The 22,511-nt window shown below is 35.3% G+C and overlaps 1 protein-coding gene and 1 non-coding gene across 7 annotated transcripts in view; both read left to right on the top strand.

Annotated features, from left to right (window-relative positions):
• The window catches only part of Ppp2r3a (protein phosphatase 2 regulatory subunit B''alpha), a 160,729-nt gene that overhangs the window by 125,509 nt on the left and 12,709 nt on the right, over nt 1-22,511 (top strand). For all 6 annotated transcript variants that reach the window (XM_076868997.2, XM_076868994.2, XM_076868995.2 and 3 more), the window contains 3 exons: nt 12,786-12,961; nt 13,676-13,794; nt 15,851-15,957. In XM_076868997.2, coding sequence (XP_076725112.1) covers nt 12,786-12,961; nt 13,676-13,794; nt 15,851-15,957 — 402 coding nt within the window. The remainder of the gene's footprint in view (nt 1-12,785; nt 12,962-13,675; nt 13,795-15,850; nt 15,958-22,511) is intronic.
• On the top strand, nt 4,514-4,616 carry LOC143409086 (U6 spliceosomal RNA). The gene has a single exon (XR_013092597.1). It is a non-coding gene; the product is annotated as a U6 spliceosomal RNA (small nuclear RNA).

Raw genomic sequence — 22,511 nt, 5'->3', positions numbered from 1 at the left:
TTAATTCTTTGGAAAGGTCAGTAACATTGATAAGCCTCTAGCTATACTCATCAAGGGGAAAAAGGAATAGTAAGAGTATTAAAATTGGAAATGAAACAATGTCATTGCCAGCATTACAGAATGCAATGGAGGAAGGATAGCATCTTCAACAAATGGTGCTGGGAAAACTGGAAATCCATATGCAACAAAATGAAACTGAATCCCTTTCTCTCGCCATGCACAAAAGTTAACTCAAAATGGATCAAGGAGCTTGATATCAAATCAGAGACCCTGCACCTGATAGAAGAAAAAGTTGGCTACGATCTACATACTGTGGGGTCGGGCTCCAAATTCTTCAATAGGACACCCATAGCACAAGAGTTAATAACTAGAATCAACAAATGGGACTTACTCAAACTAAAAAGTTTTTTCTCAGCAAAAGAAACAATAAGAGAGGTAAATAGGGAGCCTACATCCTGGGAACAGATCTTTACTCCTCACACTTCAGATAGAGCCCTAATATCCAGAGTATACAAAGAACTCAAAAAATTAAACAATAAGGAAACAAATAACCCAATCAACAAATGGGCAAAGGACCTGAACAGACACTTCTCAGAGGAGGACATACAGTCAATCAACAAATACGTGAAAAAATGCTCACCATCTCTAGCAGTCAGAGAAATGCAAATCAAAACCACCCTAAGATACCATCTCACTCCAGTAAGATTGGCAGCCATTAGGAAGTCAAACAACAACAAGTGCTGGCGAGGATGTGGGGAAAAGGGTACACTTGTACATTGCTGGTGGGACTACAAATTGGTGCGGCCAATTTGGAAAGCAGTATGGAGATTTCTTGGAAAGCTGGGAATGGAACCACCATTTGACCCAGCTATTCCCCTTCTCAGTCTATTCCCTAAAGACCTAAAAAGAGCATACTACAGGGACACTGCTGCATTGATGTTCATAGCAGCACAATTCACAATAGCAAGACTGTGGAACCAATCTAGATGCCCCCCAATAGATGAATGGATAAAAAAAAAATGTGGCATTTATACATAATGGAGTATTACTCTGCATTAAAAAATGACAAAATCATAGAATTTGCAGGGAAATGGATGGCATTAGAGCAGATTATGCTAAGTGAAGCTAGCCAATCCCTAAAAAACAAATGCCAAATGTCTTCTTTGATATAAGGAGAGTAACTAAGAACAGAGTAGGGACGAAGAGCATGAGAAGAAGATTAACATTAAACAGGGATGAGAGGTGGGAGGGAAAGGGAGAGAGAAGGGAAATTGCATGGAAATGGAAGGAGACCCTCAGGGTTTTACAAAATTACATACAAGAGGAAGTGAGGGGAAAGGGGAAAAAAAACAAGGGGGAGAAATGAATTACAGTAGATGGGGTAGAGAGAGAGAAGGGGAGGGGAGGGGAGGGGAGGGGAGGGGGGAAAATAGAGGATAGGAAAGGCAGCAGAATACAACAGACACTAGTATGGCAATAGGTAAATCAATGGATGTGTAACTGATGTGATTCTGCAATCTATATACGTGGTAAAAAATGGGAGTTCATAACCCACTCGAATCAAAGTGTGAAATATGATATATCAAGAACTATGTAATGTTTTGAACAACCAACAATAAAAATTTTTTTAAAAAATCTGAAAAAAAAAATGGCCATCCTGGGCTGGGTTATGGTTCAATGGTAGAGAACTCACCTGGCATGTGTGAGGCTCTGGGTTTGAGCCTTAGTACCACATAAAGACAAATAAAATTATTGTGTCCATCTGCATTTTTTTAAATGGCCATCCTACCAAAAGCACTATACAGATTTAATTCAATGCAATTTCCATTAAAATTCCAATGATGTTCTTCATAGAAATAGAAAAAGTTGTCATGAAATTTATTTGGAAAAACAAGAGACCCAGAATAGCCAAAGCAATCCTTAGTGAGAAAAGTAAAGCAGGAGGTTATCACAATACCAGACTATAAATTATTCTACAGAGCAATAGTAACAAAAATGGCATGGTATTGGCACCAAAACAGACATGAAGACCAATGGTAGAGATAAAAGTCACAGAGACAAACCCACAAAAACACAAGACAAAGGTACCATAAACATACCAAAAATCCATATGTAGCCAAGTGAAATTAAACCCCATCTCTCCTGCACAAAACTCAACTCAAAAGTAGATCAAGGACCTAGGCATTAGACCAGAGACCCTGTGCCTACTAGAAAATGTAGGCCCAACTCTCCATCATGTCAGCTTAGGAACTGAATTCCTCAACAAGACTCCTAAAGCACAAAAAGTAAAATCAAGAATCAATAAATGGGATGGTATCAAACTAAAAACCTTCTTCTCAGCAAAGGAAACATCAAGAACATACATAAAGAGCCTACAGAATGGGAGATAAATCTTTGCCATCTGCACCTCAGATAGAGCATTAATCTCCAGAATAAACAAAGAACTCAAAAAACTCAACACAATAAAAAATAAATACATAAAAATAACCCAGTCAATAAATGGGCAAAGGAACTGAATAGGCACTTCACAGAAGAATAAACCAAACTGGTGAACAAAATATGAAAAAAATGTTCAACATCTCTAGTAGTTAGAGAAATGCAAATTAAAACTAAACTGCAATTTCATCTCACTCCAGTCAGAATGGCAATTATCAAGAATACAAGTAACAATAAATGTTGGTAAGGATGTGGAGGAAAAGGTACACTCGTACATTGCTGTTAGGACTGCAAATTGGCGCAACCCCTCTGGAAAGCAATATGGAGATTCCTTAGAAAACTTGGAATGGAACCACCATTTGACCCAGTTATCCCCCTCCTTAGTATATACCCAATGGGCTTAAAATCAGCATACTACAGTGATGCAGCCACATCAATGTTTATAGCAGCTCAATTCACAATAGCCAAGAAATGGAACCAATGTAAGTGTGCTTCAACAGATAAATGGATAAAGAAAATGTGGTGTGTGTCTGTGTGTGTGTATATACATACATACATACGTACATATACATTAAATAAGGTTGCAGAGTACAAGATCAATGTTTAAATCTATTTTGTTTCTATGCACTAATGATGAAAAGTCCAATGTGAAATTAAGAAAATAATTCCACTCATAAACTGGGCTCAGTGATGCACACCTATAATCTCAGTAACTCTGGATGGAGGGTGAGGCAGGAGAATTGCAAGTTCAAGGTTAGCCTGAGCATTTTAGTGACACTTTCAGCAACTTAGGGAGATCCTGTCTCAAAATAAAAAATAAGGACTGGGAATGTAGTTCAGTGGTAAAGAGCTCCTGGGTTCAATCCCCAGTACCAAAGAAAAGAAAGAAAATTCCACTTATAATAGCAATAAAATATCTAGGAATAAATTTAACAAAGGAAATATAAAAATTATATTCTGGAAATTATAAAACATTGAAATACACATGAAATGAAAATATCCCATGTTCATGATTCAGAAGGCTTAATATCATTGTCTAGATATAGTTGTTCCCCAAAGTTTCTCGTGTTAGAAGCTTGGTTCCAGTATGGCAATGGAGTGGAATTAAGAGAGGGTGCAAACTTTAAGAAGTGGGTCTTAGTACAAGGTAATAAGATCTTTGGGCACTGCCCTTTGAGGAATTAATGCTAGTGTTGCAAAGTGAGTTCATTCTCCTGAGAGCGAGTTGTTATAAAAAGAATAAGGGTAGCTCCTCTCTGCTTTTCTTTCCTGTCTTGACATGTGTTCTCTCTCTTTTGCACATAATCCCACCATACTGCCATCTACCATGATATGACACAGTCAACAGGACCTTCACCAGGCCAAAACAAAGGGACCACCCAGCCTGGACTTTTAGCCTCCAAAACTATGAGCTAAATAAACCTCCTTTTTTATATGTTACCCAGCTTGTTACAGCCACAGAAAACAAGCAAAATTGTTAAGATAGCAATACTCTCCAAACTGACCTGTAAATTCAAAGCAATTACTAACAAAATTCCTCTTATTTGCTTTTTAGGTTTTTGTTACTATTTTTCTAGAAATGGAAAAGCTAAATCTAGAATCCATAAGGAAATGCAAAGCAATCAGAGTAACCAAACAATCATGAAAAAAAATAAAGAGATATAGGACTCATACTTCCTGTTTTTATAAGATACCATAAAGCTAAAGTAAATAAGACTATAGAACTTGATTAAGGATGAACATATAAAAAAACAGAAATGAGACTCCAGAAATATATTTATGGCTAATGGACTCTCTACAAGGATGCCAAGAAAATCCAATTGGAAAGAACAGTGTTTTCAACAAATGGCATTGGGGCAACTGGATATCACAAGCAAAAGAATAAATTTGTACCCCAGTCTTACCTTATACACAAAATTAAAAGTCAAACAGATCACAGGCCATAACATAAGAGCTAAAACTACAAAAATTTGAGAAGAATATACAAGTAAATTTTTATGCCCTTGGTTAGGCACAGTTACTTTTCTATGACACCACAAACACAAGCAACACAGAAAAAAAATGGATTAATGGGTGCTTACTTTGGCAGTATATATACTAGAATTGGATCGATACAGAGAAGATTACCATGGCCTCTGCACAAGGATGACACGCAAATTCGTGAAGCATTCCATATTTTTAAACTAACCTCGAATCTTACTGTTCATAAAGAGGCTTTGGATTCTAAAAAAAAAAAAAAAAAAAAAAAAAAAAGATGGATTAATGGGATTTCATCAAAATTCAAACCTTTTGTGCTTCCTAAGACATCATCAAGAAAATAAGGGCTACGGTTGTGGCTCAGTGGCAGAATGCTTACCTCACACATGTGAGGCACTGGGTTCAATCCTCAGCACCATATAAAAATAAATAAGCAGTATAAAGATATCGTGCCCATGCATAATTTTAAAAATTTTAAAAAAAGAAAAGATAACTTACAACCTAGGAGAGGATATCTGCAAATGATATCTCTGATAAAGAACTTGTATCTAGAATATATAAATAATGCAACTCACCAATAAAAATACACCCAGTTTTTAAAAAGAACAAAAAAATCTAAATAGGCATTTCTCAGGCGAAGATGGGTGAATAAGCACGTGAAAAGATATTTCACATCATGAATCATTAGGGAAAAGCACATTAAAACCACAAGATAAGGCTGCGAATGTAGTTCAGTGGTAAGCAGTTGCCCAGCATGCATAAGGCCTTGGATTCTGTACGTAGTACTACAAAAAGTAAAAACCACAATATACCACTTCACACCCACTAGCAAAGCTGTAATCATATAGTCAGATAATAACAAGTGTTGGTGAGGATGAAGAGAAATCAGAACTTTATAAACTACTGGTAGGAATGTAAAATGGCAAAGCCACTTGGAAAATAGTCTGACAGTTCTTCAGACAGTAACTTAGAGTTACTTACCTTATGATTCAGTAATTCCACTCAGAGGTATATACCCAAGAGAAATGAAGATATATCCACACAAAAATCTGTAGCAGCATTATATCTAACAGCCAAAGAGTAGGAACAACCCAAATGTCCATCATTTGGTGGGTAAACAAATGTGGTATACCTATAAAATCAAATATTATTTAGTAGTAAAAAAAAAGAAATGAAAGGGTTGGATATGTAGCTCAGTGGTAGAGTGCTTGCCTTGCATGCATGAGGTACTGGGTTCAAACCTCAGTACCACATAAAAATAAATAAAATAAAGATATTGTGCCCATCTATAACTAAAAAAATATTTTAAAAAAAGAAATGAAGTACATAATACACATGGTTGAATCTCAAAAACATTTATGTGGAAAAAAAAAAAAAGATGGCGGGGCTAGGGCTGTGGCTCAGCAGTAGAGCACTCACCAAGCACGTGAGGCGAGGCACTGGGTTCAATCCTCAGCACCACATAAAATAAATAAATAAAATAAAGATATTATGTCCAATTACAACTAAAAATAAAATAAAAAATAAATTTTAAAAAAGATGGCAAACACAAAACACCACTTACTATATGAATTCATTTATAGTTATTTGCCACAATAATGTTTTAGTCAACAACAGGCCACCACATGTGACTATCACCTAGTGATACCATAGCATCTTAGTTTATATAAGTACATGCTTTGATGTTAATAGAACAGTGAAACTGCCTAACAACATTCCTCAGAATGTTTCCTTTTGTTAAACAATGAATGACTATATATGAGTTGTCCAAAACAGGCAAATAAGTAGATACAGAAAGTAGACTAGTGATTGCTTAGTCCACCGGGGGCCTGTGAGGAAATGAGAAATGAGTGCTAGTGGGTATGGAATTTGTTTTTGGAGATGATGGAGAGGGTCCCAAAATTAACTGTGGTGACAGTTATACAACTCTGTATACTAAAAAACATTGAATTATATTTTTTAAATGAAAGTATGATGTGAAATATATTTCAGTACAGTTTTTTTTAAAAAAAGGATTGAAATAAAAGAGAGTATATTCTCTGACCAAAATGGAATTAATATAGAAATCAGTAAGAAAAAAATAAATGATCCAGGTACAGTGGCATATGCTTATATAATCCCAGCAACTCAGCAGGTTGAAGCAGGAGGATCACAGGTTTGAGGCCAGCCTTGGCAACTTAGTGGGACTCTGTCTCAAAATAAAATGAAAAGGGCTGGAAATATATCTCAGTGATAGAGCACCCCTAGGTTCAATCTCCAGGACCATAAAAGAAAAAGGAAACAAAATTAGAAAATCTCTACACACTTGGAAACTGAAAAAACACTTCTAAATAATTCATGAATCAAAAAGGGTTACTGAAGAGGAATTAGGATGTTTTAAAAGATAATCAATGAATACAACAGTTAACACAAACACATAAATATGTTGACTTAAATTTCCTTGAAAGTCACTAATTAGTAATACTTGCCCAAGAAGAAATACATAATGTAAATAGACTCATATCTTTTAAATATATTATTTTAAAACATTCAGAAAAAAAGAAATCTCCCAAGCCATATAATTTCATTGTATTCTTCCAATCATTTGAAGAAATACCGAATCAAACTCTTGTTTAAGAAAATGTAGGGCTGGGGTTGTGGCTCGGTGGTAGAGCACTTGCCTAGCATGTGTGAGCAGCACTGGGTTCGATTCTCACTACTGCATATAAACAAATAAATAAAGGTCCATCAACAACTAAAATAAATATATATATTTTTAAAAGGTTAATAAAATGTTTTTTAAAAAGAAAAAAAAAGAAAATGTAATAGGAAGCATTTGACAGAAATTAACTTTCTGGCCTATGAAAGACACAGATGGAAAAAGGAGTTTCATGAAAATAAGTAATACACTCAATAAAGTGTTAAGATACTGTGTACAAAGGTAGGATATTAAGACTGTGTATCTGGTCCCAGCAGGAATAGATATGAAAAATGTCTTTGTGGTAGTTTTGTGGACAGACTCTTAACAAGCCTTATTTTGGTGTGTTCTTCAATCCCTGCCCCAGTTTTTATTACATTCTGCTTCAGCTTTAGTCATCTCTCTAGGTGTCATCTTTAGCAACTATTTCACTCACTTTTATTATACATGAGGGCACTAGGCCAGTGCCTTTGAATATAGTATGTGCTAAAATATGTATACCAAATGTATGAAGGAATACACATTTAGTTATTCCCTTAGCATAATGGAGTTTCCTGTAACTTTGTTCTTGAATAGCTTATAGGAGTTTATATCAGGGTAAGAAATCACAAGCCCAGAACTCAATTTCATCTAGCCCAGGAACAAGGGGTAATCTTGTTTATGTCTAAAATTGTACAAATATAATTTGTTATTGATAAGTGTATCCTTTGAAAATTGATGGTAAATATAGCAAAAATTAAACAAATTTTTCCTTCTGTGTGCTTTTCTGTTTTCTAATTTTTTTTCTAATGAAAAATCACTGCTTTTAGCCTCTGAGAAGATAAATTAGCTTTGGTAAGAAAAACATTTGAAAATAGGCATTGCAAGAAACTTTAGAGAGTATTCTGTACTTAGAATAAGAAAATTCCCTCTGAATATTTCTTTCATGTGTTTATCCAACCAGCCACTGCTTCTGAACTTTCAGGGATAAGTAACTACCAACTGAGGCAGCCTGTTTCATTTTTCTATGTCTGTATCCAAAATCACCTTCTGTCTTTTGAACACTGATCTTCATGTTCTCTAATTCTCACAGAATCATAAGGAATTTCATCTTCCATGTCCTTCATATAGATATTTAAAGGCTACAATCATGAGCCTTTGGCAGGTATTCAGGCAGTATCTATCTCTCTGCATTCTAGCCTTATCTCTCTGGGGCTATCACATAGCATATGCTTTCACTTTAATTACTGTACACACTGTTTTATCTTAGTTCTTAATTGAAAATGTAAGTTGCAATAAAGTACTTCAGTTTACATTCCTTAGTAAAATAAGTTGCTTTTCACTTCTGTCCTATTAGGTCCTTGTCAAAATCAAAATTGGCTTTCTTCCTTTTGGTTCTCTTAAGTAATAAGGAATTTTAAGATTCTTAAAGACCAGTCAAAGGAGATTCTTACAGACCAAAGGAAATTTTACTACCCTTTTAAAACTAAAAGCATTATTTTAAAAATAAAGACTATGATGTAACAGCTAAACACTACCATATTTATTGTAACTCTCAGTGGATAAGATATGTCTCTTCAAGGTTTTTCCCCACAATCAGGAATTGTTTCAAAATGAGGCAATATTCTGCCCTTTTTTTAATATAACTCTTAGATATAAGGTTGGACCTCATTATGGCCCTGTTGTTACCTCATGTTGGTTGTATCCATGAATGTTCCCTCTGTTCTTCAATAGTAACATTAAATATCAAGTTGGCACAATTTTTAGAATATAGTTCTCAAAAGAACTTTGCAAGTATTACATTTTCAGTTTGTTGCAATTATATAAAATATATCCTTCTCAGAAAAGATACACACAGATCTTAGTGTGACTGACTTGGAAAAACAATTAACAGTAATTATTTTCTCTCCCCAAAAGAAATTTTTACAAACCATTAAATGTATGGTGGTTCTTAATATGGTTTCATGCCTACAAGTGGGAATTTAACCAGTAGTGTTCTAAAACCTCTTGAGTTTTACTTTGCCATAAAATTAGTGGCTTTTAAAGTATATATTATTCCCTATTTCCAGTTAATTCTGCTGGTTTCATATTCTGTGATTATATTGATGATACAGTTATAAAGGGACAGTGATATATGACAAAGTGGCCATAAATAGTTTCTGAGTGAAGATACCAACTTAACCATATGTAGCAATTTTTGTCTATCTTGAAACCCCACTAAAATGCCTATAAAGACGTTTTTAGGAGAATAAACCCACAAAAATAAAGGAAATAGGAAAAGAGATAATAATAAAGATTTGGAAGCTGGAAAGCTGATAAACTTGGCAGACTGCTAAAATTCTAAGCCAGCAGAAGGGAAAAATAAACAAGCAGATGTACTAAGCAAAACTTCCAAACATTCAAGACTTGGGTGTACCTGGCACCTGGGAGCACTTGATTAGCTGAAGTTGTGAATTGGTCCACTTTATATTGGGCCAGTGTAGCATCCATACCTGAGGATGGGTAACTTACAAAGGAAAGAGGTTTTATTTTGCACAAGTTTAGGAGGTTCAAGGGCATGGTACTACCATTAGTTCAGCTCTGGTACGGACTTCATGATGGATGGATCTACAGTAACAACAGCTCAGACAAGAGAGAGAGAGATCACATGGCAAGACACCAAGTCAGAGCAGGCAGGAAGGGGCCGGTCTTGCTTTTCTATAATAACCCTCTCTAGAGAACTGCCTTAATTGCTTCAGAGAGCAGCACCCTAGTGACCTAATGACCTCCCATTACTCCTCACCTCTTAAATGTCCCACTGCCTCTTAAAACCATCCCACTGGGAACCAAGACTTTTAACACAAAACCCCTGGAGGATACACTTTTGTCCCAACCATAGCAGATACTAGATTGAAAACATTAAATGAGCTGAGATTCCCAGTCTTCATTTCTTTCTCAACAAACAGAATGCTCTCTTCCTGCCCAAACCTCCAAGCAAGAGACTGAAAAGTGCTTTTTTGAGGAATCTGACTAGCCTAAGAATAAGGGCATGAAGGTTTGAAATAAAGGCATGAAGGTCATACCCAAGGAAAGAACCAAACCAGATCATTTTACAGTAAATCCCAGAGTCAACAAACCAATGGATCAAAACTTCCAACCAGCTTTCAATATCTGCTCTTAAGAATAAGCAGAAACAAGGGCTCAGAAGGTATCTGAGTAGAGCCTCTTAACAAAAGATAGAGACCAAACAAATGCAGGTGATAACTCAGAGAAACAGACTTTCAGAGAAAAGAAAACTTCAGCAACAACAAAACACTGATTAACATCCTTAGAGAGATAAGAGAAGGTTCTTTTATAAAATAGGAGTATTCAGGGAACCACTAAAAGAACTATAAAATCAAAACTATAATAGCAGAGCCGGGTGTGGTGCGCACCTATAATCCCAGTAACCTGGGAGGCTGAGCCAGGATGATTTCAGCCTCAGCAACTTAGTGAGGCACTTAGCAACTCAACGAGACCCTGTCTCTAAATAAAAATATAAAAAAGGGATGGGGATATGGCTCAATGGTTGAGCACCCCTGGGTTCAATCCTCAGTACTGAAAAAGGGAAAAAAAAAACTATAATAGCCGAATAAAAAAATCAGAATATTTAGAAAATAAAGCTAAGTAAACCTCCCAGAAAGAACTATTTTTTAATTTTTTTTTTAGTTTTAGGTGGACACAATATCTTTATTTTATTTTTATGTGGTGCTGAGGATCGAACTCAGTGCCTCATGTGTGCTAGGTGAGCGCTCTACCACTTGAGCCATAACCCCAGCCCCAAGAACAATTTTTAAAAAGATGAAGCAATCAAAAAATAAAAACAAGGTGTGAAAATCAGAGAAGTCCAGTATAAATAAAAATTGAAATAAGATGAAAGATTAATATGTGATTTTTAAATTTAGCCACAAAAGTAAAAAGAAGTAGGTAAAATTAATTTTAATTGCACAACTTACTTACTCTAGTATACTCAAAATATTACCATTGTAATATGTAATATACATTACTGATGTTTCACATTCATTTCTTCATATTAAGTATTCAAAAATCTGTTGTATATTTACACTTAGAATATTTCATAATGGACTAGCCACATTTCAAATGCCTGGTCTGAATAACAGAAGTTGTAGAAAAAGAGAACAGAGAAGAAGGAAGAGTGATAGGAGAGAGAAAATAATTTTTTAAAATTTCCAAAGACTGAAAGATACTAGTTTCCAAAGTGAATAGGTTCTCAGAAAAACCCAGCAAAATAGATGAGTTAGATCCAGACAAAGACACTCCATCATATTTCAAACCACCAGGGACTCAGAGGCACCTCTGTAGGTTACAGTGAAAGGATCAGATATCAACATGGATTTAAACTTCTGGGTAACACTGGACAGACAAAAGACTATATACATCAGTGCCTTTAAACACCTGAAGGAAAAGCAATACCAATCTTTAATTCTATAACTAGCCAAAATACAAACTAAGAGTAGGAAAAGGAAACTTTCCAACATCCAAGATCTAAGCTGGGTGAAGTGCTGTACACCTGTAGCAGGAGGATTGCTTGAGTCCAGGAGTTTGAGGCCAGTCTGGGCAACATAATGAGACCCCACCTCAAAAAATAAAAAGATCAAAATATTTACCTGCTGTTGAAGAATGTGCTAAAGAAACAAAGAATGCGGGAAATGTGAGATATAAGAAAGGTATCACTAGGTATCAACAGGATGAAACTGTGAACCAAGCATAGAGACCAAGCCGACTAGATTAAAGGTCAAAAGAAACCAAGGAAGGTTTCATCAAGAAATGCAGTTGCTGGGGCTGGGGATGTGGCTCAAGCGGTAGCACGCTCGCCTGGCATGAATGCTGCCCGGGTTCGATCCTCAGCACCACATACAAACAAAGATGTTGTGTCCGCCAAAAACTAAAAAATAAATATTAAAATTCTCTCTCTTTCTCCCTCTCTCTCACTCTCTCTTTAAAAAAAAAAAGGCAGTTGCTACAGGGTACGGTGGTACTCTTTCTGTAATCCCAGTGATTCTAGAGGCTGAGTCCGGGAGGATCCCAAGTTTGAGACCAACTTCAGGAACTTAGCGAGACCCTGTCTCAAAATAAATTAAAAGAAAATAAATTAAAAGGGCTGGAGATGTATCTCAGTGGTAGAGTGCTTTGAGTTTAATCTCCAGTACTGGAGGGGAAAATACAATTGCTGAAATACCTGATGGGACTAAATGTGGATTTAGACAGCTGGCAGAGATTTGGAGGAGGGAAGAAGTCAAGTACATGGAAGACTAAGAAAATAAGAGATTAAAATGTAAAGTTATAAACTCAGTATTGATGAATTTAAATTAAATGTTTGGGAAGGGTGTGCAGGTAAAGTATATGAAGTAGTTAAAGAGCTATAACCTCATCTTTTTTAGAGCAAAATCAATAGACAGCTCTTACAACAGAAATAAAAGGAAAAATAAGATGTGTTACCTGAAAATATGAAGGTAAAAAGTAAAGCAGGTGCAGAAAATGGTTGATTCTGGGATGAGAAAATAAAAGGAGGAAAAGGTCTGCCATTTTTTTCCTAACAAACTTTGTAGAATTATGTCCAATTCTGAAGTATATACACATATAAATTAATTTAGGAAGAAACACAGGCAATAACAAATCTTGATGAATAAAGGACGCTTACCAGGCCCATGCTAAAATGAGTGTCCTTATCTCCTAGCATTGAGTATTGGTTCCGCTGCATGGACCTGGATGGAGATGGTATACTCTCCATGTATGAGCTGGAGTACTTCTACGAGGAGCAGTGTGAACGGATGGAAGCCATGGGCATTGAGCCTTTGCCATTCCATGATTTGCTGTGTCAGATGCTTGACTTGGTGAAGCCAGCCAATGATGGTGAGACCCAATAAATAGCATATGGCACTGTTTACCTTTTTAACAGAGTGGGGCACATAATACTACATAGGTCCTAACTTCTTTAACTTTCCAGAGTCTTTTTATTTTTTTTCCACAGTACTATGAAGTGAACCCAGGGCACTTATTTTACTACTGTGCTACATCCCTAGCCCTTTTTTAAATTTTGAGACAGAGTCTCGCTAAGTTGCCCAGGCAGGTCTCAAACTTTCCATCCTCCTGCCTCAGCCTCCTGATCTGGGATTACAGGTGTGCACCACCATGCTTGGCTCCAGGATCTTTCTTGTGGGCTTCCCAAGAACAGAAGTGTTTGAAGTTTCCCCTTGGCTATTGAGTGGAGAACCAGCAATAATGGCAAATGCATTGTTTAAAAAAAAAAAAAAAGATTTTTCCATAGAGACAGAAAGCAGAATAGTTGTTTCCAGGGGCTGGAAAGTAAAGGAAAAAAGGGAAGAGTTTCTTTTTGATGTGACAGTACCATGGAACTAGATAGTGGTGATGGTTGTACAGTATTGTGAGTATCCTACTAAATTGTAACATTTAAAATTTTGTGTTTTGTAAATATTATGTTGATTTTTTAAATGTGATTTTTATAATAAACTTTTACATACACTTTTACATACATCACTGGAAGTTTTTTTCTTTTGTCAGAATAGCTCTTGATGAAATTTACCAGTTATATTTGTTTTTATGTAGGCAAAATAACTCTACAAGATCTGAAGAGGTGCAGAATGGCTCACATCTTCTATGATACGTTCTTTAATCTGGAAAAATACTTGGACCATGAACAGAGAGATCCCTTTGCAGTCCAGAAGGTACCAGTATAAGTTTAACTTTATTTGAGAGCTATAATATCAGGAGCTGTGTGCTACATATTAAAATGGTCTCTGCATGTAGGAATCTTAGTATTTAAAATAGCTTCACCAAATGTTGAAAAGAGAATAAAGTATATAAGGCCCTGGGTTCAATCACCAGCACCACAGAATAAAGGACCAAAAGCATATTTCTCCCCACAGCCGATCTTGAAGTTTAGATAAACTTCATCTACCTGTACTTTGAACTGAATGGACTGTGTAGACTGTGTACTTGCATACACATTAGAACTAGTTTCAAAAAAGTATTTTTGAAAAAAAAGTTCAGCTTTTCAAAATATATTAATAGGCACATCTGTATTAGAAACTATATTGACCTTGATTTAATTGTTCTAAGCATATTTGGGATTCTGTAATAAATAACTTGTCCTTCCAAGTGAAATCTAGAAGCCTTTGATAGTTACCTTCAGAAAATACAACACTTTTTCAAGTGTTAATGATTGCTGTTCATGGGTATCAGTTTTAAATATTGTTCTACATCTGATTAGAGATGCCCAAAAACCTTAGACCCTCAGTAAACCTTGTACATGTAATCCATGTCAAAAACAAAACAAAACTGAATATAACCACTTGCTTCACCATTCCCCTGTTTAAGAAGTAAAAATTATGTCAATAGGAAAGACTGTTTAGCTCAGTAAAATACAACTACAAGTAACTTTAACAATCTTTTCTTATTCTTCCATATATTATATAACTGTTGACCTAAATAATGGTAAGATTATAAAAATCACCTTCTAAGAACAGTTACTCTGCAGCTGACCTTGGGGCATAACCAAGGTGCGTTATTGCTAACTAACATCAATATAAGTTTCATTGAATTTAACATCCTCCATTATTTTACATATCTAAGCAAAAACAATTGCCAATTATTAGTCTACAATGCATAGCAATGTCATAGATGTTAAAAGGGTTGGGTAGTAGATTTAACATGGGTTAAATATAGTAAGTAATACATTTTGTGGCCAGTGTTTAGGTACTTATATTCTAGATATAACCAACCCTACACTAGAGCAATACTAACTCCTTTTCATCTTGGAAAGACATTTGACCTAGAATATAATCTAAGACATTGCCCACATGTAGGAGGGCAAGAAAATAGTTATTCCCCTCACTTATTTTTGTGTTATTTTTACCTTATATAAATTTTACTTTTTATTCTATGAAGTGGTAATTATCAATATTTATTCATAACTGTGAAAAACAAGTCAGAAAGTAACAAAAAATTCACTATGTTGAAAAGATACTGAGTATTTGGAGATTACAAAGACAGAACAGCAAAAGGTGGCAAATAGAAAAAAAGGGACCTAGAAGAGAAAGGCTGCTTCCAGAAGGAGCTCACAGGTGATATGATATCTGAGCTGGCTGTTAAAGAAACAGTAAAAATTTGCCAGAGAAGCTGGGCATAGTGGTGCATGCCAGTAATCCAGCAGCTCAGGAGGCTGAGGCAGGAGGATGGCGAGTTCAAAGCAAGCCTCAGCAAAAGTGAGGCACTAAGCAACTCAGTGAGACCCTGTCTCTAAATAAAACACAAAATAGGGCTAGGGATGTGGCTTAGTGGCTTAGTGCCCTGAGTTCAATCCCTGGTACCAAAAAAAAAAAAAAAAAAAAAAAAAATTGCCAGAGAAAAGAGTGGTACATTTCAGGTAGGCATGTACAAATTACATCTCTCTTCAGATGCTGCTGCACAAAGGGCTGGGGAGAAGGAAACGGAGAAACATCTCTGATTACAAGGCTAATGAATCCAGACATAAAAAAATAGGCTGCTAAACAACAATCCTGTACAAGAAGTAACTTCTACATATAATTTATACTAGTCAGTGCAACAGTTTTGTTTGAATTGTAGAAAATCATCATAGGCGTGTTACCTTACCACCTCTTTTAACATGTTGAAACACTTTTCAGAGAAGTATTTTCAGCATATACAATATTTGTTATGACCTACCTTCAATTTTTTGTCTTTGATTATTTTTGTTTCTCTGTCTGTCCGTGTTCTAACCAGGATGTTGAAAATGATGGGCCTGAGCCCTCTGACTGGGACAGGTTTGCTGCTGAGGAATACGAGACACTTGTCGCAGAGGAATCCGCCCAAGCACAATTCCAGGAAGGGTGAGTGAATCTCCCCATGTCTTATAGAACTCTCTAACAGGGGTGCCCATATCAGGAATATAAAACTACCTTAGATAAATCTTTTTCTAGTTTTTTTTTTCCTTTCTTTTTTTCTTTTTTAATACCTGGGATTAAACCCAGGAGAACTTACCCATTGAACCCACATCCCCCATTTTTATTTTGAGCCTTTTTTTTTTTTTTGAGACAGCGTCTTGCTCTTAGCAAGACTGGTTAGGGACTGGTTAAGTTGATGAGGCTGGCCTTGAACTTTCAATCCTCCTGCCTCAGCCTCTTGAACCACTGGGATTACAGGTGTGTGCCACCACACCTGGATGTTTTTTCTATTTTTGAATAACAAAAATGATTGATTTAGCCAACTTTAGTTAAATGAATTCTTTTCTCGGCATTCTTCTCTTCCATCATTTATTTCCTAGTAAAGTCTTCTCATGTCCTATTTCCTTTAGTAATTCACACCTTTCACAGAAACCAATATCACTGGGTCATACCACTGCTTTAATGATATCAGTAAACTTTGTGGATAAAGGAAGAAGCTATAGGAACTGAAGCTCCTTTTAAAAACAAGATGATAATGCTTAAAACAGATCTTTATCACATATTGTTTTGTGCATTCGAGCCTGTACAAGAAGTAACTTCTGTATATTATCTATACTAGTCAGTGCAAAATTCCATGGAGGGACCATGTTCACAATCAAAAATATGTCAAAACATACTCTACTGTAGTCATATATAACTAAAAAGAACAAATAAAAAGAAAAAATGAATGCAAGAATTTGACTGATGTAATATTTCAGCAATTTTATAATTTGCTGGTTTTTTCCATTATAATCTAATGTCTCCTAATTCTTCCTTAGTCCTTGTTTTGTAGTACATTCATATGACATAATATTCAAAGAAAAAAGTGAATAAATATTAAAAGTCTCCCTTTCACCCAGTTCTCCTCCCTCAAAGCAGCCAGTGTTATCATTTCTTTGTGTACCTTTCTAGACTGTGTGTACTGTGTGTATATGCAAATATAAATACATTGTTTTGTTTTTATTTATTTTTTAAATACTGTGAATTGCACCCAGGAGTGCTTTATCATTAAGCTACATCCCCATCCCTTTTTTTTTTAATAGCTTTATTTATTTTTATGTGGTACTGAGGATCGAACCCAGTGCCTCACACGTGCAAGGCGGGTGCTCTACCACTGAGCTACAGCCCCAGCACCCCCATCCCTTTTTTTTAATACTTTTTTTTTTAGTTATATAGATGGACACAATACCCTATGCTTTTATTTATTTATTTTTATGTGGTGCTGAGGATCAAACCCAGTGCTTCACACATACTAGGCAAGTGTTCTACTGCTGAGTCACAACCCCAGCCCCCACACCCAGTCCTTTTTATTTTGAGACAGGGTCTCACCAAATTGCTCAGGATCTTATAAGGTGCTGAGGCTGGCTTCTGCATCCAGGGATTAGAGGTGTGTACCACCATACCCAGCTTATTTTATAGTTCTTTACTAACATTATATCTCTAACACCTCATTATTGGAAATTATAGTGTTGCAACAAATCATCCTATATACACATCATTTTATACATACACAGGCTAACTTCCTAGAACTATGGCAAACAGACAAGCATAGTCAGACTAGGTATTTGTAAAAGGTATGCAAAGATATGAGATTTTAGAAAAGCCAAGCAATGATGCATTCACCCAAAACAAGCAAGAGTGGGGAGCCACTTTCAGTTCCTAGGCCCAAAGGGACAAAGAGATGAAACCATCACTAGAATCCAAAGAGAGGGGTTATGTAAAAGGGGCACCTGACAGAATCTGTGATTTTCAGTTATGAGATTTTACCAACCTGGGCCAAACCCACCTGAGAGAGAGTTGCTAGAGAAAAGTACCCAACTTCATACCCTTCAGTAACTTGCTGGTGCCTCCTGTTCATTCAGTCAGAAATCAGAAGACAAGGGAGGCCCCTATGTGGTGAGTTCAAGTCAGGCTCCTGAGACATAAAGCTAAGGGGGATCTGGAGTGATAAACAGAAAATATCGAGCCCAGTGGATACTGTAGTAAAATTGTACCATCTTACTCCTCCATCATGTTTTTTTTTTTTTTGTGGGTGTAGGACATGCCATCACTAACCTCCCTCCCCTTTTATTTTAGTTGATAAATTAATTAACTTCCATATAATTTAGGACCATTTTTAAGCCAAAAATCACATGGCTAAAAAATTAAATTTTTTTGATTATGTGACATGGAATTAATACGTATAGTGTTTTTGAATATTGGAAACAGTTTTATTTAAAAAATTAGAAACAATGATTGTACTTCAAAAATATATTCTCCATAAGTAAAATAACAGTGATGCTATATTACACATAGAACTGTTTAAAACTATGAATATATAACAAGAAAAATCATTCTGCTTATGTTGTTTTTAAAGGTTATATATTTAGTACAAATATTCTTTTTGCTTTAATGAGTACAAAACATGTAACTTAAGTAAACATTTTATTTGAAAATATTTTATAGTACATCCATAAGAATGGGACTCTAACTAGACTAAGATATTCCAATGTTTGTATAATTATATCCAAATGGATTATATAACTAAAAAGAACCAATATTTAAAAAGCAAAGGAGAAAAATATTTTAAATTATAGTTATCCTCAGGTATCCTTGTTTGGACAATAAATAGTAAGGAACTCCTTTTAGAGAAGTCAGCAGTATGATTATAGGGTGAAGGAGCAGGATTCTTCAGCAACACACACAAAAAAATTGAGTCTAACCCATTCTGTGGTGGGGACAGGGTCATGGAATGTTTTTCAGGAGGTCAATGACTACATTAAGACCTGAAAGATGGGACTGGAGAGTTGCTCAGTGGTAGAGTGCTTGTCTAGCATGTGTGAGGCACTAGTTCGATCCTCGGCACCACAAAAAATAAATAAATAAATAAAATAAAGGTATTGTGCCCATTTATAACTAAAAATAATTTTTAAAAAAAGATGAAGAGGAGTTACCCAAAGGAGAAAATAGGGAAGAATACTTCAGGAAGGATAAACAGCATAAAACAGGCTCACAGGCAAAGTCTAGATCTGCCCATGATTTAAGGTTTGTTTTTGTTTTGTTTTGTTTTGTTTTGTCTTGTTTTTGTAGTTGCCCGTGGATATTTATTTATTTATTTATTTGCATGTGGTGCTGAGAATTGAACCCAGTGCCTCACATATGCTAGGCAAGTGCTCTACCACTAAGCCACACCCTCGGCTGTTAAGGGTCTTTTTTAACCCAAGGATTTTTTTAAATCTGTTTAGCCACAAAAGTGGGATTTCATTTTTATATCAATGACCTGAAAATCCTAAAATCATTCATATATTGAATATCATGAGCCTGACTACATCATAAAATAGGAAAGTGGATTCACAAGTATGGTCTAAGTTTTTTGGAATTATTTTATTGATCTTATTAAGCATCATTGGTATAGTTAAGAACAGGTATAGGGCTGGGGATGTGGCTCAAGCGGTAGCGCGCTCGCCTGGCATGCGTGCGACCCGGGTTCGATCCTCATTACTACATACAAACAACGATGTTGTGTCCGGCATAACAAAAAAATAAATATTAAAAAAAAACAGGTGTAGATGTTTATAATAGTGAAAAATAGACAATCTAAGCATACGAAGGGAAGGTTAACAAAATTATACTATTTATACATAGTCTCATGTAAGCACTAAGATCATGTTGTAGATATATATATATATATTTACTTTCCTTATCAAAAAAAAAGTAATAGGGACAAGGAAAAAGGCTTTGAAAGATAAATGTAATAGATAACAAGACAAAAAAGGTACCCAAAAGAGTTAAGTATATGTAAGGAAAAAAAAAGGTATCTAACTTGTATGTATTAGACAATAGAATAATGGAATAAATATACATATTCAAGTATGATAGAAAGGCTTTTAGGGGAGTAGGTACTAGAGATTGAAGAAGGGGTGCTACCTCCCCAGCTCTTTATTTATTTATCTACTTTTATTTTACTTTTTGGTACTGGGGATTGAACCCAGGAGTGCTTTACCATTGAATCACACCCCCAAACCTTTAAAAAAAAATTTTTTTTTTTTGAGACAGGGTCTTACAAAGTTGCTCAGATTGTCCTAGAACCTTCAATCCTCCTGCCAGAGGCTGGGATTACAGGCATAGACCACCTTGCCAGGCTCTTATTTTTTGAGACAGGGACTGGCTGGCCTCAAACTTGCAATCCTCCTGCCTCAACTTCCTGAGTTGCTGGGATTACAGCTGTGTGCTACTGCACCCAGCAAAGAAGACCTGAATATGAAAGGTCAGAAGTCACGTTATATCAAAGAAATCATAATAATGAGTGCTTCCAGATTTGCATTGTCAATTTGCTGGAATTCAAAGATAAATAAAGTTTATTTTGAGATTTTTTCCCCATTTTTAAAAAATGCAAGACAAGGGGGGAAAAAATCAACTTTGCTTCAGATACCTCCCAGTAAGAATACTGAAAGACTATGAGACAGTGTTTACATACAAAGTTAAGATAATATTCAAGCATAAAGATACAAATGAATATTTTCAAACATGTAAAAACTTCAGGTAATAAAGCACCTTTTAGCTCTTTTAAAAGGACATAACCATAAAGCTAAGAGACAAACCAAAATAAAGAGAATAGAAATGGAGCAGCTGTGATTGACAAGAAATAAAAGTGAGCATTCAATCCTTTCAAATGTAAAAATAAGTCTAAATAACTTTAAGGGCATTAAAAGACAATGGGAAGAAATATATGTGGAAGTTCTAGAAATAACTTGAGATTAAGAGGTACAGAGAGGAAATAAAATATATATGTTAGTTTTATTAGCAGTCTTAATAGATATCCTCAAAAATTGCTAATTTAAGTTGCGGTGTTAAAAATATTAAGAAATACTAAACCAAACTTGAGATATTTTAATTTAATCACAAAATATGTACAGAAGAAAAACACAGGCTATGCAGTATAAACTAAAGATATCAACTAAGGCCAATATTTTCAGATAAATGAATGTAAAAGGAATAGATTCACTTAATAAAAGAAAAATCCAATTATGGAATGACAATAACAACCTACACACACACACACACACACACCCATACACACACACAAAAAAAAAGCCTCCAGGTTGAATATAAAAAGAATCAAAATTGCTTTAAAAATAAAAATAAAACTATCCTGATGACATCTTTGAAGAAAAACTAAAAGATGAGACCTATTATTTGCAGACATAGTAAACTATACCTTGAAAACAGATTTAAAATACCTTTGTGATTTATATCCATAAACCATTGACAAAATACCTATTAAGCTTCAAACAAAACTTCTAACATAAGAGCAATAATATAGATCAGCTTTAGCTTTCAATTTCAAGCAGGTGAACTGAACACATGCTGTGGTTTCCATTCTCTCAAACCATGCAAGAATAAGAAACACAGAGTACCCAAAGGAATACACAGTCTTTTCAATGAAATAATATCAGGAAATTTCCCAAACCTGAAGAATGAATTGGAAAAATCAAATACAAGAGGCTTATAGGATACCAAATATACAGAATTACAACAGATCCACACCAAGGCACATTATAATGAAAATGCCTAGCATACAGAATAAGGATAAAATTTTTAAAGCCACAAAAAAAAAGTATCAAATTACATATAAGGAGAAACCAATTTGGATCTTACCAGGTTTCTCAACATAGACCCTCAAAACAAGGAGATCCTGGAACAACATATACCAAGCTCTGAAAGAAAATGGATGCCAACCAAGAATCTTATATCCAGCAAAATTAAACTACAGATTTGAAAGTGAAATAAAAACCTTCCATGATAAACAAAAGTTAAAAGAATTTATAAGAAAGCCTGCACTACAGAACGTTCTCAGCAAAATATTCCGTGAGGAGGAAATGAAAAACAACAATAAAAATCAGCAAGGGAGGAGCTGCATTAAAGGAAAAAACAATCAAAGGAGAAACCAAAACAAGTATAAGACCAAAAACAGGGGCTGGGATTGTGGCTCAGTGGCAGAGCACTTGCCTCACACATGTGAGGCACTGGGTTCCATCCTCAGCACCACATAAAAATAAACAAAATAAAGATACTGTGTCTATCTAAATCTAAAAAAAAAAAAAAAATTTTAAAAATGACTGGGAATGCAAAACACTTCAATAATAACTCTGAATGTTAATAACCTAAAACTCATCAATTAAAAGACATATACTGGGGTTGGGGCTCAGTGGTAAAGCACTCGCCTAGCACATGCGAGGCCCTGGGTTCGATCCTCAGCACCACATGAAAACAAATAAATAAAAGAATAAAGGTATTGTATCCAACTACAACTAAAAAATAAATACTTTTTTAAAAAGGGCATAGACTGGCAGATTGGATTAAAAAAAAAAAAAAAGACCCAACAATATACTGCCTTCAAGAGACTCAAAAAGACATCCAAAGACTGACAGTGAAAGAATGGGAAAAAAAATACCACTCACATGCACTGCAGAAACAAGCAG

The sequence above is a fragment of the Callospermophilus lateralis genome, chromosome 10, assembly GCF_048772815.1.
Source record: "Callospermophilus lateralis isolate mCalLat2 chromosome 10, mCalLat2.hap1, whole genome shotgun sequence".
NCBI classification, from domain to species: Eukaryota; Metazoa; Chordata; class Mammalia; order Rodentia; family Sciuridae; genus Callospermophilus; species Callospermophilus lateralis.
This window is presented reverse-complemented; position numbering and strand designations above follow the sequence as displayed.